This window comes from Fistularia commersonii, chromosome 10 (assembly GCF_037954325.1).
Source record: "Fistularia commersonii isolate RoL2024-O1a breed Wild chromosome 10, RoL_Fcom_v1.0, whole genome shotgun sequence".
In the NCBI taxonomy this organism is placed as follows: Eukaryota; Metazoa; Chordata; class Actinopteri; order Syngnathiformes; family Fistulariidae; genus Fistularia; species Fistularia commersonii.
This window is the reverse complement of record NC_141293.1, coordinates 17335903-17351341: the sequence shown is the minus strand read 5'-3', so window position 1 is coordinate 17351341 and position 15439 is coordinate 17335903. Positions and strand designations below refer to the sequence as shown.

At 36.7% G+C, this 15439-nt stretch overlaps 1 protein-coding gene across 2 annotated transcripts; it reads right to left on the bottom strand.

The window, feature by feature from the left end:
• Window positions 1-643: 643 nt before the first annotated feature.
• On the bottom strand, window positions 644-14894 carry pigq (phosphatidylinositol glycan anchor biosynthesis, class Q). Of its 2 annotated transcripts, XM_086154089.1 has the most exons (14): window positions 14829-14894; window positions 12143-12321; window positions 11290-11476; window positions 10957-11132; window positions 10177-10373; window positions 8987-9118; window positions 8361-8481; window positions 7865-7991; window positions 7238-7391; window positions 5636-5747; window positions 5484-5564; window positions 4138-4252; window positions 2776-2837; window positions 644-2148 (listed from the first exon to the last, which is right to left on the bottom strand). In XM_086154089.1, exons 2-14 carry the CDS (start codon window positions 12293-12295, stop codon window positions 1996-1998), a joined length of 1770 nt encoding a protein of 589 aa, XP_086010215.1. In that variant the 5' UTR covers window positions 12296-12321; window positions 14829-14894; the 3' UTR covers window positions 644-1995. The 2 variants fall into 2 exon arrangements, with proteins under 2 accessions (XP_086010215.1, XP_086010217.1); XM_086154091.1 differs by lacking the exon at window positions 14829-14894 and having other exon boundaries at window positions 12062-12198.
• Between the last annotated feature and the right edge of the window lie 545 nt (window positions 14895-15439).

The window sequence follows — 15439 nt, the reverse complement described above, 5'->3', positions numbered from 1 at the left end:
ATTCATTTCTTACAGCAAACAAAGGCACTACTGTCTTCATCAGGAGGATAAAAACGAATTGTTACTCAATTCCATATATTTACTATGAACATTGGACAAAAGAAAAAAAAAACGTTTAGTATTCTTATTGTGTGACCTTACTGAAGTTTTCTGTTTTTTAAAAGCCACATGCGTTTTTTTCAGTTAAATTCAGGGTATTTGTAGTTTAGCACATTGTATTAGCATTATATTCCTTTGAACATTTATATTTACTTTTAGCGTCTTCATGTGTAATCTCATCCGATTTCCAGGCTTACACATCATTTTTGCAAAAATCCCCTTTCCTTCAGCTTTATGTAAAGAACTAAATTTGATGTTTTCAGATAAAGGGGGTAAATCCTTAAACATTGTGCTTACTTTTAACACAGTGTTTAACCCATGGTCTGTTTAATCATCAGTAGTGGTTCAAGACTATTTGACGTTTTGTGTCAGAGCAACAGAACTTAAGTCAGGTTAATTTTTTTTAAATAAAGAAATAAATAAAATGAAATCTGATTCAACCCTGTTCTACTCCATCCTGCACTCAACGCTGCACCATCGCGCCGCCTCGTTTTACTCATTTAGTAAAATTGTTATACAAATATAACGGAATAAAAGAGACATCAGTTTGTAGTACTTTTTAATTCACAACAATTAATTGAAGGATTATAGAAAACAATAGCACAAATAGGCTCATTAAGATTTTAACAAATTTTGTCAATACCAAGGAATGGGCACATAATGAAAACATGATCAGGCACATGAAGCAAAGGCGAACACTAAATAACTAATATAGATGTACCAATTTTGAGCAGATTCAGGCTTTAGAAGTTCTTTTATGCCTTACCTATAACAGAAACAAACTTTACAAAACTGATCTTCAGACTCATTATTTCTGGAGCAATGAAAGTAATACACAAAGTACAAACATGACACTAATTTCTTTAAAATTCTTCATGATTGTAAAACTTTGCAAGAACATGAAGCAGGTTAAATAATGACTATAAAAAAATAGTAAAACTACTTGGTCACAATGTTAATGCATAAACCCTTGATAGAGGTAATTTGTTTTATTGCTTGATTTGCTTTTCTAAATGCTCAAATTATTTAGTTGAAAAGAACTGTCAGACTGAGTCAGAGAAACAACGATTTCTTCTTAGTAAAAGTAAAAATATTAATCCTGCAAAAATAAGCCCTTGGTCTGAATAATCATTAGCTTATGATGTCTAAATTTTGCAACAATACACATTATTGTGCTGCTGAGAACAAACTACTGGGTGCTTCTTAATTCAAATTAAATTTACAAGCCTTTTGTACGATTTTCAGCATTAACACTTCTTTACCTCTTTCAAAGAGGTATCAAAGTAATTCCTCACTGTTTCAATCCTGTGTCGGAGTTAAGACTTTCACAGTCAATACTGATGTAGAACTTTCAATAAATCGCTGGTGACATTTCATTAGGGCATAAAAAGCTCATTAAAATGTGTAGACTTACGCTGGGTTAAAATTAAAATGAAAACTGTGTGACACTATATCAAACTCACTACGTTAATCAAAATATTTTTACAAAACAACCTATTAAAAGTTAGTTCCTTGCAGTCCTGCAGTCTTCAATAACATTTTGGATAAATTGGCAACATGTTGTCATCCAAACATAATTTTACCAAGTTTATTGCAGCATATGCACAGCAACTTATGAAATGGAAAAACAAAATAAGAGATGCTACTGCAGCTTAAAGTGAATTAGTTTTTACCACAGTTCCATTAAATTAACCCGAATCTTTATGGATCCGGATAGAACAGTGTTTGCTGTTTCAGCAGGTCTTCCATGTGTAGAACATGATTTTAAACATTCAGCCAAGGTTGATGGCATGAAGGACACCATGTTGAAGAGTCTGAATATTGTTTTTCATCATCATTCCATACTGTAAGATGTTTAATGCCTTCAAGCTTGATCCTTTCCCTTTCCCCTATGCTTCAGTCAGTCTTGGTGCTTTTCTGTTTCCAGGGATAAATAAGCTCCCCTACAAAAAGTTTCTTGAGCAGGGCAAGCCATGAGTCTTTGGGATAGCAGCTGTAAGTTGGGGTACGGTACGTCTGAACCACCATGCTAGTCTTCAGGGGGTTGATCTGGACAAATTAAGCATAAAAATATTGCAATTACATCATTCATCACTCAGTCATTTGAATCATTAAACCATTTAGTTAAAACTAAACAATTCTGTAAAAATATGATACAGTTATTGGTGAAAGACATTTACCTCAAGCGAATTAAGGGACCTAATATTAATTTCGTAAGGTAACATAATTCTTTATCAGTCCCACAGTGGGGAAACTGCAGTGAGAGAGAACAACCAGAAAAGAAGAAACATCAAGGCTATTTTTATATTACATTGAATTATTGAAAGGCTCCTGCGAGGATTCAATTTTTTCCAATCTACTCATCCATCTTATTCTTTTTCTGTGAATCTTCAACAGCCATATAATGATCAATCAATTACTTATCAATAACATAGCACATAACACAACAACAATATAAAAAAAATTGTCTTGTTTGCGTCCATTTGAAAACCCCACAAAACCAGTACACTTGCTCTTTATATAGTGTTGAAGTGGTTAAGTAGTAGCTTTTCCTGTATTTAAAGATGAGAAAAAAAAAACGCTAACTGTGAAGCTGCAGGACCATGTTTTAGAGCCACACCACAACACTGTATTCAACTAGAGAATTGCTTTTATATAAAAAATGTCACGTCTCACCTCCATCAGCAGGTGAAGCGCAGTCCCAGGTTCCTCACTCAGCACTTGGAACTTCACACCTTCTGCAGAACAACATAGAGGTGGTTGTTGAAATTGAAATTTGTCCTCAGTCGCGATATTATCTACGGGTTGCTTCACATATACACATGGAGTTTTTGAACAAATTGCGTATAATGATAGATGCTTGGAAATTTTTTTTTGATGAAAAAAAAAAACAAATAAAAAACAACAGCAAAAGAACAAAATGAATAATTTCTCTGTCTTAGTTGATCTCAACTTGTGCTTTCAGTTTTACCAAAACAAAACTTGCATACTAACCAGGTCATGTTAAAAAAAAAAAAAAAAATCAATCGATCAATCAGCACAAACAAATAAACCACACCAGAGTGTGCACTCTTTGGTGAGACTGTGGCATCAGCTTGGACCAATATTCATCAGAGAAAAAAAAAATAGTGAAAACAACTGGACTACAGTTGCAGGTGAAAAAACAATAAATTGCTGGTATGATCAGCATAAAGTCTGAAAATACATATTTTTTTAACCTTTTCATTTTCTTTTGTGACATTAGTGCTTGCTGTCTGCATTCTAATGCACAAAAGACACAGGAGACACTTGAGCTCTCTGCAAATTTAGCCAACAATGGTGCTGTGAAGAGACACTTTATTCAAAATTTAAGTAGGGCAGCTGATACAAAATTGAAATGAGTTTACTTAGTCAGCATTGGAAAGGGAGGTTGTTCCATCATTGAGGTAGTCTGGACTCCAATCCAGATCCAGACCACAACTGTCTTGGAATAAATTTATGCTACTTGCAAGGATTCTGCCATGATTCAAAAGTGTGCAGCTCTTTCCTGTTACTGAGCCAAAACAAAACCACCATGAAAACCTCTAATGTATATCTGGATACATTTCAGACATTGGAAAAGGCCATGATTATTCTTCCACCAAAAGATCTATATAAAAATGCTATGACGAAATGAATACATGTGTCTGTAATAGACAGGACAAGCTACAAAAAACTCCATCAGCGACAACAAAAACGATGACAAACTATTTAAAACTATTTTACAGATGATTGATGGAATTCATTCAATTCATTTGTCACTAGAATTAAAAACTGGAAATGGAAGCTCTGTACAGAAATACAGAAATATATTGCCTTTTGCTGAGAATTGCATAACCTGACAACAGTATTCTTATTCTACCTTACCAAATTCAATCAGAGGGGCAAAACTGCAGTGTTTAAGTGTTTATTCTGATCTGACTCAAATCAGATCAAATATTTGCATGAACTATTAATGTCATTACAGTGATTTGAACAGCTTTATATAGATGAAGCGAAGGTATGTAAGCGCTGGCGTACCTGCGAGTCTATATGGCCGACAGATACGAAGGGCGACGGCAAACAGGGGAAAGGAGTTGATGAAATCAACGCTGAGGTGGAGGACGCCCTGGAACAGGACCACCACCAGACGTAGCTGCAAACACACATTGGATTAAAACTGATCTTAGATACAGGACATTTGAACCAGTTCATTCACTGATATGCAGTAGGTATGGCCATTGGGTTAAAAAAAATGGCACAGACATAAACCTGTTATTTTATTGTAGGTTCTCCTCTTTTCAGTCTTTGGACACCTTTCACACGGTAAGAAAATATCTCTATTACATTTTTATCGTGCTAAAAGATTCATTCAAATATGTATGTATAATTCTAATTTCAAACAATTCTTTGTACCATTTCAAATTCTTACCTACATATTTAAAATACATTTTTAAAATTATTACTTTTAAACGTTCACGTTGATTAAAACAGTTATCACAATAAAAACAAGGTGTTATTTCATCTATGGCCAAATCGCTGCTAGTTAGTAGGTTTCAGATGAATTTCACAAACATTCAAAAAAATGATTTAAGTTATCATATTAATAATTGGAAGGATGACATTGATCATCCTCTGACTTTATTTTTAGAAAAAATTCTCTGTAAGTTTAGTCTTCAGGAAATTCTTACACATTTTGTGTAATTTGTGTTGTTTTTTGGTTTGTTTTAATTTTCTTTCTTTCATTCTTAATCAAATCATTTAATTTAATATCTAATTTAATACACTTTTTAATTCCTCTCCCTTCAGCCGCAGGGAATCTCAAAATCTTAAACCTTAAAAAAAAAAATCTCACCCACTTACCGTAAATTGTAAAAATTTATCTGATATATATTTATATATTCATAACTGTGCAATATTTCATTTCATAACAGCTGCATGTACAACATTTTTTTCATACTCTTGTGCACTCTTTATCTCCCACTTGGTACTTTAGACCTTAAGACACTTTATAGTCTTCACTTGTTACTTAGGACACTTAATAGTTTATTTGTATTTCTTATTCCTCCCCCCCTTTTTTTTTAACTGTTTATACAATTTTCTACTATTATTTACTATTGTTATGTTTTTCTTGTAACTCTGGCACAACAATTTCCTTTGGAATAAATAAAGCTGTTCTTATTCTTATTTTGTCTTATTTTGAATTTCATGATAATCCTGAGTAGTTTCTTGTTGACGTTAAGGTACATTTCTAAATGACCTTGAGGTAGCCCACATGGACATTTGCTGATAAAATTTCAAAGTGACTTCTGTTTTCTACCAAGCAATTATTAAGGGAAAAAAAAAACGAACACTTTTTCTGTTGTGTGTGTTTGTTTGTGTCTCACCAGGGTGAACACCAGATAGTAGAGTGCCGTGGTCGGCAGCAGGAACAGCAGGATTGTAAACAGCAACGTCCCAATGAAAAGCTACAGAAAACACAGTTAGTACTATACGCTGTTTGTGAGTGTGTGTGTGTGTGTGTGTCTGGGCACATTACCTGGTCCAAGTCATAGGAGCAGGAGTCCACTCTCTGGCGCAGGACGTTCCACTTCTTTCCCCGAAAGAGCCTCCAGAGAGATGAGAGCCCGTAGATCTTCAGACAGTAGAGCCTGACATACACAGTTATATCGTGGTTAGATACTTTCAGTCAAGGGTGGACACCTTTTTTTTTTTTTTGTATTTTACACTTACAAAAACAAACACACACACGTGGGCACACACATTCATGCCAAAGTCAACAATTATTACCCAATTTTCTGTTGCAATAAATTATATTTATTTGTCTGCTTCTATTTTGCTGCGTTAATTTGCTCCCATGTTAGCTTCTGTCATTCTATATGACTTTACTTTCAATCAATTTTAATCTATGGTGCCCTTTAGCATAGTCACATATTTTTCGTTTGTGATTCCCTGGGACATTTCAAAAACCGATAATTAATTCCACATTTTCTTTATATGCCAACTCTTAAATACTTGCATTCATATTCCAGGCACAACTGGGGTTTAAACACGCAACAAGGAACATGGGTAATATTTCATTAAGCTCTGCAGGCAATCGGACGCTATCTTTAGAGCAAATGCATAATTTAAGGGTTCCTGCCCCTCCCCCGACACAATGTGTTTCGGACTTGAGAAGCGGATAAAGGGACCCACAGCCTCCTTTCCGTTTTAAATTGATGTGAAGGTTTTGAACATTACATGTTCAGCTGTTTACTATGTTTTTCCCACATAAGTCATTGTCGTGAACATAATTGTGCACAAAATGGGATGAAAAGTAGCTGGATTACTAATATATGTGTAATATACACGTATGAATATACACACACATACACATAAATACATGTATACATTTATATCTATATGAAATGACCAAAAAGCTCCCATAGGTATAAATAGTGTAAAGTGTTAATGCAGCACAGTGTTGTTTGGTGTTCAGTGTTGAATAAATAAACTTCTTAACCTTCCTCCTGTGTTAGTTTTCTGGTAGCATCCCCGGTGTTAACGGGTCGGTTTCGACCCGTGTCTTAAATCAGCTTTAAAATACACTAAAAATAAAAACTTAAATTCCAATTCTTTTTCTCATCTCTTGGTTACCTTGTTAGGCTTCCTTATCCATGAAAATATTGGGTTTAAAAATTTTTGTTGTGGTTCTCTGGGTCTTTTTATTGTTGTTAGTATACTTCTCGATTTCAATAAAAAACAGAAAAATTAACCTCAAGAGATTAATATAAATAAATTAAAGGATGTTGTGTTACCAGAATATTGGTAAGGGGCATAGAACACATCTCTGAAATGAATTTGTTGATTTATTTTTTTCATTTCAAAATTAATTACTATAGTAACATCTATGGTGTTATGGGTCATTTTCGACCCATATATATTTTCTTCAAGAAAATGCGAAAAAACAAAAAAATGTTAGGAATATAGATACAATTTTTGCAATACATTGGAGTAAACAAGAAAATTATGACAGCAAACAGCTACCGGCTGAGGTGTTGTTTAAAAGGAAAACAACTTAAGAGGTTGATTTTCCCAACATAAACTTTCTGAATGTCAGAATCTTCACTTCCTGTTTCTTGTAATAATCCCAAGGACTCACCTGGCTCCGTAGACATAGAAGCAGTAGATGTGAAAGGTGAGCAGGGCGACCATGTCAGACAGAAGTGAGAGGGCAAAGGTCAAGCCCAGGCACGCTGAAAGGCCTCCATACCAGAGAATCCCCTCGATGAATGGGGACATTAGGTGGATGTAACCTGGTGGGAAAGATCGACGAGGTTCAAGCGGATCGTAGCAACGTCATCGATACCAGAATACATCCAAATGTTTTTTTTTCCACAATTTACTGAACGCCAACTGCCTCCTATTATTTCCTCTTCTGGCAAAAGAAGAAGACGCCGGAAAACAGTGGAGTAACACATTGGTGTTTCCAGGTTTTTTTTTTGTGAAAGTGTAACTATCGATGTGCGATGTGATAAAACTGCTTTCAAGACACTTCAACCTAGACTGGTATTCCTTCAAGTCCAAAATGCAGCCAGGAAAAAAAAAAAAACACTTATTTATCTGGAATCGGGCGTTTGATTTTACAGAATATGACCTGAAATCTGTGTGAGTCTGGAATGAAAATCAAATACAATCAGAGCAAACATTAGCACACCATGAAAGCCTGGAGAGAGCTAGAGCTTGAGCAATAGAGAGAAAGTATATGTGCTGGTTTACTGCAACTCACTGATCCAGAGATGAATGTGGTAGAGAAAGAAACGGCCCAGCACTTCATCCAAGGCCCGGTTCATCTTCAGGCCGGCAGGTGCTCCCATCAGCCACTGCAGCAACTCCTCCAGCTCCTTGGCCACGTGCTGGGGAAGATCACCGGAAGATGAAATGAATGATGGAAGAAGGATCTCGCTGGAACGGTTCACTAACTGAATGTTTTCTTCCTCCGCAGGTTTCCTTTTAAACCCAAAAATGATCCGTCTTTCTGATTGGAAACGTATTACAGTGTCGTCTTTTGTCATCTAAACCCAATGCATGATTTACTCTTCACTAACAGAAAGTTGCTTTGCTGATAAAACCCAATACAACCGATTAAAAAGCAGGCATCGAATGTACGAGGTCCCTCTTTCGCGAAGAGTTCAAATGCAGTTTTCTGGCCCAGAGATCCCGATGCTGTCGAGGCTTCACATATCGAATGAAAGCTTTGTAAATACTTTGCAATCACTACTTACGTCGGCTGCAGGGATCAGTGTATTAGCCAACATGGCAATGTGGTTGTCTCTGTACAGCCATGAGATGAGCATCATGCCAAGGGCTACATCTACCAGGAGGGACACTAGAATGTTGGCTTTTCTACAGACAGATATCAGAGGTACAAAACAGTGTCAGCTTTTTCTTTTATTTCAGTCAAGAACAATGACAAGCTCAAACACTGTCAAGACTCATAATGTCCTGTTGAATGGGACCTTAATTAAGAAACCATGTATAATTTAGATTTCAGGATCCAAAAGTGAGCACCCACTAGTCCTTAAAAGAGTCCACTGGGTCCTAAACCAAGCGTTGCTGTTAATTTATGTCTGAATTGTACAACGCTGTGTTTGTATTTAGGAGTGGCTTAGGATTTTATAAACACCATCTTACAAACTATTCACTTAAATGTATTGCATCACCATATTATGACTACAATTCAGAGTTTCACCCAGCAACAAATAGTTCATCTTTCTATGTATTACAGACTGGAAAAAGAATTCTAATCAAATGAAAAGTCTCACCAGATGAAGCTCTGTGGTCTTGTTTCTATAATTTTCCGTCTTTTTTTTCTTTACGCTATAGCTCCGACTGGGAATAAAACATGTACCTCATGAAATGTAGGTGTCCCTCTGCAGCTTTGGGAGAACAGAGAGTTCTCATGAGTTCGGTTCTGTAGTTGAGCTGGACGCACGAGGACAGTTTGGAAGACAGGAAGTGCAGAGGGAAAATGTTGAAGATTCTAGGGAGCAAATATCACAATAACAGAAATTACACGACTGCTCAAACATTTCAGGAAAAATACCATCTCTATGTATTTTAATAGAACAGGGACAATAAACTTCACCTGCTGACTGGACAGACTTGACAACTCAGTAAAAACTCTAACAAGGTCAAACATACTCAGTTATAAGCGGAAATCAACACATTCACGTGGATGTGTCTTTGACCTGTGGAAAAAACCATGAAACTTAGTAGATCCACAGTGTTCCTATTTCTTTCCATAATTCCTTAAATATCGCCTGATATTCTAACAGTTGCAAACATCATATAACATTATATGTTGACAGTGGTATTCATATTTCAAAGCTAACATTAGATTTAAATTATCAAATCTTTAATTATTCAAATTACATTGTTTGATTTATTTTCAGGATTTTTGAAGGACTTTAGTTACACTTTTGTGTGTCTTGTGTTTTACAAAGTTCCTAATTGAAAAAAAAAAAATGTTGGAGCGTATCCATCATCTCTCTGCATCTAGTTTCAACGCAAATGGTGCCGGGACTGATAAACATTTCCTTTTAGATCGACAGTTTTTCTAAATCTTACCAATATTCGCAACCATAAAAACCTATCTTTAACCTAAAAAAACAAAAACTGTGCAATATTTCATTTCACTGTGCAATATTCAGAACTGTGCAATATTTCATCTCATAACAGCTACACTACAATTTTCCCTTCTATCATACTATTGTGCACTCCTTACCTCACTTGTTACTAAGACACTTATAGTTTTATCACTGTTTACTAAGACACTTTATAGTTTCACTGAAACACTTTATAGTTTATAGTTTATTTTTATATCTAATTCTGCCTTTTCTTTTATTATTTATTACCGTTATATTTTCTGTAACTCTGGCACAGCAATTTCCTTCGGGATTAATAAAGTTGTTCTTATTCTTATTCTTATTCATTGAAATGCCGTGTTTGAAATAAATCCGCCGTCGCCCAGACGTGCATCCGTTACTTTTCTTACGCTCAAACATCTTAGTTTGACCCTTAAAGTCGAAGCCCACTCACCGGAGGCTCCAGATCCAGGCCCAGACAGCGAGCAGCCGGCTGACTAGCAGGCAGACGGGCACGGAAGCCATTTTGAGCAGCTCCACCACTATGCTTGCCTCGCGGCCCTCTGACTGCCAGTGTGTCGTCTTTAGTGGCCCGTTGTCGTATTTGTCCAGGAAGAAGACGGGCTGGCTAGCGGCCACCGTCTGGAACAGCTGGAGCGACGCGGGACGCCGAGACGAGGGGATGGTGAAAACATTTTGCCACGGCAACAGACCTCGCCGTCTCTACAACTCAAAGTTCTTATTGTGTATAAAAATTTTCCGGGTAAAACCTGGAGACGTACAGTCTCACAGTTGAAGTAAAATTGGGTGAAATTTTCAATCCTCTCAGTTTTGAGTGTAAACTCAGCCAGAGGCCAAAACCCTCCAAGAGCCTCCGAAACTTTGAATTAATAATTAATGAATGTCTATTCATGTCTTGCTATTTCAAGTCCGCTATGCCAAATTTTTCATGCTTTTTTGCAATTCTAAAATTCAAGATATTACTACAAGACACAAATAGCTTATCAGGTATTGCAGATAATTTCTTGCTGATTCAAGACCTATTCATAATGAATTATTGGGGAAATTGGATACAAATACCTAACCAACTTCCAGCTTAATTACGATTTCAGATATCTTACTTTAATTTATTGATTTTTATTTCCGTTTTATCCTATTTTTTATCATTTGTGCAGACGTCAAAAAGTAAGATATAAATAATAATCTTAAAGATGTTTTACTGAGGTGGACCTACCTTTCTCAGCTCAGACAAAGATTCTGCCTGGGGATCGGGGAGGCCGTTCTGGACCGGGTGCAGCTGTGACAACATCACCTTCCTCTGTTCATAGTGGATAAAGATCACCTTTTCCTCTTCACTGACCTCTTCGTCCTCAGACTTAGTTCTCTCTTTGAGATAAAATCCTCCCCCATCTGTCCATAAAAAAAAAAAAAAAAAAAAAAAAAAATTCATGTCTGCATCATTTTTTTTTTTTTTAACTGAAAAACTCAAATGTTGTGAATCACAGCAGACAATAAAGTTCACAGCGGTTCTGTTTATTGCTGGCGAAGACGGACGGGTGGTGCATACTCTGGTCCCGGTGAAGGGCTTGGCAGATGAAGCCCATCTTGCCCATCTGACGGCTGATCTGGAGCCAGTGGTCCTGGGGGAAGATGGTTCTCAGGTCCTGGAGGAAGCTGTCCATGCCCTCCTGACCCTCTTTGGGCAAACTCCATGAGCCAAGTATTGAAAGCTCCACCCTGGTCTGGGCCTGCAACTGAGGGAGGTGGAGGTCTCATTAAAGTGGGTTGTTTAAACTTTTTTGGGGAAAAAAAAAGTACATTAAAGACTAATTCCGATCAAAATCAAAGTTTATTTGGAAGTAAGAAACTTCAACTTTGAGGTGTATTAACTGATATCATATAGAAATGACAGAAAAAAAACCATAAAAGTTGTTGATGAATTTTATACACATATATGAGGGATCCAATAGTAGATTATCATTTTGCAAGAAAGAAGCGTCATTTACATTTCTCAGGAAGCTGTCTACAATTTTTGGTTAATGTCTTAATAATGGTGTTTAAAGTGATCTGTGAGGAAAAAACAATTTTCTGTATTCATACTTGTTGGGCTTCATTTGTGTATTGACATAAATCATACAATACAGATGTATCATTTTATTCAGCCACATAGGAATTTAAGTACAGGGATAGTCTATTTCTGTTTATAACTTCATATCAAGTTGAAGCTTCACTCATATGTTAACGAATTACTATCTATTACACAATGTTGAACTGGATATTTAAAAATCCAATATATTGCACAGTAAACCAGAGAACCAGAAAAAGCGGCCTTTTCTTACCGGGGTTTCTAGAAAAGGCTTTGAGGTCCATGGATGTACAATATCACCAAATTAAATGTTTGATATGAAGACACTGCCAACCTGCTGAATATATTCTTTGACCTGGCTGGGGATGAAGGGGTAATGGATGACCGCCAGCACCACGGCTGACTCACAGCCGGAGATCCAGCGACCCACCAGCAACCCGCTTTCTGCTCGGTTACAGCACTGCGGGAAGAAGACCTTGAGAACCATGATGCTCAAAGCAGCCTTCCCTCAACCTGAGGAAATACACAACAAACACACCTTGTGACCCCTACTGGACAAAAGAAGGACGCACATCTCAACTCTATATTACACATGAGTGAGAATATGATAATATGATCTCTGACTATGTGCACTGTAGTCCTACAAGTGCAAGTTTTCCACAAGAAAAGTTTCGTTAAAAAATTAAAATCTTCTCAAATCTTTTTATTTTAACTTTTTAACACAACATAAGATGAAAAAAAAACAAATAAAAAAAAAATAATCATATGAAGAAGAAAATACATAAATAAATGAGCAAATTAGTAAATAATAATAATTATAATAATTATAATAATAATAATGGCTTTTTCAGTCTTCTATATTTGCTTTATTCGGATTCAAATGTCAGTACGCAATGTTGAGACGCATGGAGAACGTCTGACCACATGGAGAACGCTTCTTTTTCTTGTAACTGCGGCTTGGCAGTCGGCGGTAGCAGTCTCTTTTTTTTTTGACTCCTTTTTGCTGTTATTGATGTCATTTGCTTTGACTACTTTTACATCATATAGACAATGTAATGTTCATTGTGTGAGGCAATGCAAATAGTGCAATGTAATGAAAAAAAACAATGACCCACAAATAATGGTGCAACCCTATAATTGGTCCGTGTTACCGGGGACTGTTATTGCCAATAGTTTGCCGCAAGTTTGACTCTCCTGCTCTATGCATTTGGAGTCGGGTTGTAAGCAGGACCAGATTAGTGCACTATAGTCTGGTCAACATCTCCACTGCATACTTGACACACACAAGAAATTCTCTTTCTTCTTCTTTCAGCTTTTCCCTTTAGGGGTCGCCATAGTGAATCAACTTTCTCCATCTAACCCTATTCTCTGTATCCTCCTCTCTCGCACCAACTACCCTCATATCCTCTCTCACTTCACCCATAAATCTTCTCTTTGGTCTTCCTCGAGACCTCTTACCTGGCAGCTCCAATTCCAGCATCCGTCTACCAATATACCAAGAAGGGGCTCAGAGCTGATCCCTGGTGGAGTCCTACATCCACCTTGAACTTCTCTGTTACCCCTACAGCACACCGTACCACTGTCTCACAGCAAGCATACATGTCCTGCACCAGTCTAACATACTTCTCTGCCACTCCAGACTTCCTCATACAGTACCAGAGCTCCTCTCTTGGCACCCTGTCATATGCTTTTTCTAGGTCAGCAAAAACAAAATGCAGCTCCCTCTGGCCTTCTCTATACTTCTCTATTAGCATCCTCAACGGAAATACTGCATCTGTAGTACTCTTTCTAGGAATGCTGTTCACAAATGCTGACTTCTGCTCTCAGTCTAGTTACCACTACTCTTTCCCATAACTTCAATGTACGGCTCTTCAACTTTATCCCTCTATAGTTGCCGCAATTATGCACATCCCCCTTTTTCTTAAAAATAGGCATCATCACACTTGATCTCCATTCTTCAGGCATCTTCTCATTCTATAAGATCCTGTCGAATAATCGAGTTAGAAATTCTACCTCTGCCTCTCCTCGACAATTCCACACCTCAACAGGTATATCATCGGACCAACTGCCTTTTCAACTCTTCATCCTCTTCAGTACCTTCCTCACTTCACTTTTACTAATCCCTGCTACTTTGTGGTTTACAATAGTCACCCACCAGAAATTACAGTTGGGATAGTTGGAATAGTATATTGAGAGCTTTGATTTCTAGTTTGGCTCCTTCTTCCCCACCGCCGACCGGTGCGGTGCTTACGCAATCGCTGACGTCACATCCATCCACTTGGCCTGTTCTTGCTCATGTCTAAGCAAGACTCCAGGGTCTATCGGTTCATCCGTAATCATCCATCATAGCTGTAACCATGTTACTTGGTGCATTCATCATAGTCCTTTGCTGTGTGTTGCACGGGGAAGGTTGCTTTAAATAAGCCGTATTGGAGATTGCAGCAGAAGTCAAATCAAGCTTGCATAATATAGCACACCAGTCAGCAGTATCCATAACATAGCAGGCTTTCATAAGAGTTGTTATCAAAATGGTTCCTTATAAAGAAAATAAACAGATTTCTATGTTAAGTTTGTGTTTAGGAAAACTTGGCAGCGGCTTGATCCTTATCATCCCCCTTTTTTTCTAGTTGTATTTAGGAAACAAACATCGGAAATAAATGGCTCCTCACACTACATGACCTTCAAATATTGAATTTTCAGCGTTATTGTGGCGCCCGGAGCACAACTTCATCGATTCTTCATTGGAAGTGGGCTAGTTGCAGAGTTACAAAGACTATCCACAGAAAATCATTCACTTTTAGTTACTAGCTAGCTTTCTGAAACGTGACAGATTGTTTACACTGGTCGACATTCAACAAGATATATCACTCCAAGTTCGAAATTGACCGTCGATTAAAAAAAATAAAATCTTAGAACATTAAAAACAAGCGATCGGTATGAGAAGAGACCAACGTGGGAATTATCATCAGAGCTTAATTCAGATGGAAAGTCAATTTCCGATGGCGATAAAAATGATTTACCTTTTTAACAGCAACGCCAGCGTTCACCTTCCATTCTTATGTCGCCATTTTGTTTGTTGACAGTCCGTTTCATAAAATGATCCGGTGAGAAACGTAAACTCGTGAATTTTCCAGAAGTCTGTGTTTGCCCTGTATTCTAAAATTTCATGGATTTGAGGATTAATGTAAATATTATGTATTTTATAATATAAATAAAACATATTCAAAAAAAGTCGAAATTGATATTATTCGTATTTTCTTTTCTAATTCTTACTCAATTAGAAGAGGATGTTATTGGGATAATTCTCAAAGGCAGGACATGAGTGAGTTTGCGGCAATTCATTTTTTTAAATGTGATTTATTAGCAGTTAGTTCAACTCTTAGTTCATTGAATACTCTTTTGACATTCATTATTATGTTTTTTTTTTTTAAATCTTAACAGTTTGTTTTCATTTCATGTTTAAAATATGTATTGATCCTAACAGCTAGATCGTATTACGATAAAATATATGCCAAACAACAACAACAACAACAACAACAACAACAACAACAACAAGAACAACAATAATAATAATAATAATGATGACGATAATAATAATAATAATAATACTCACAGTGATGCATGTGAATGC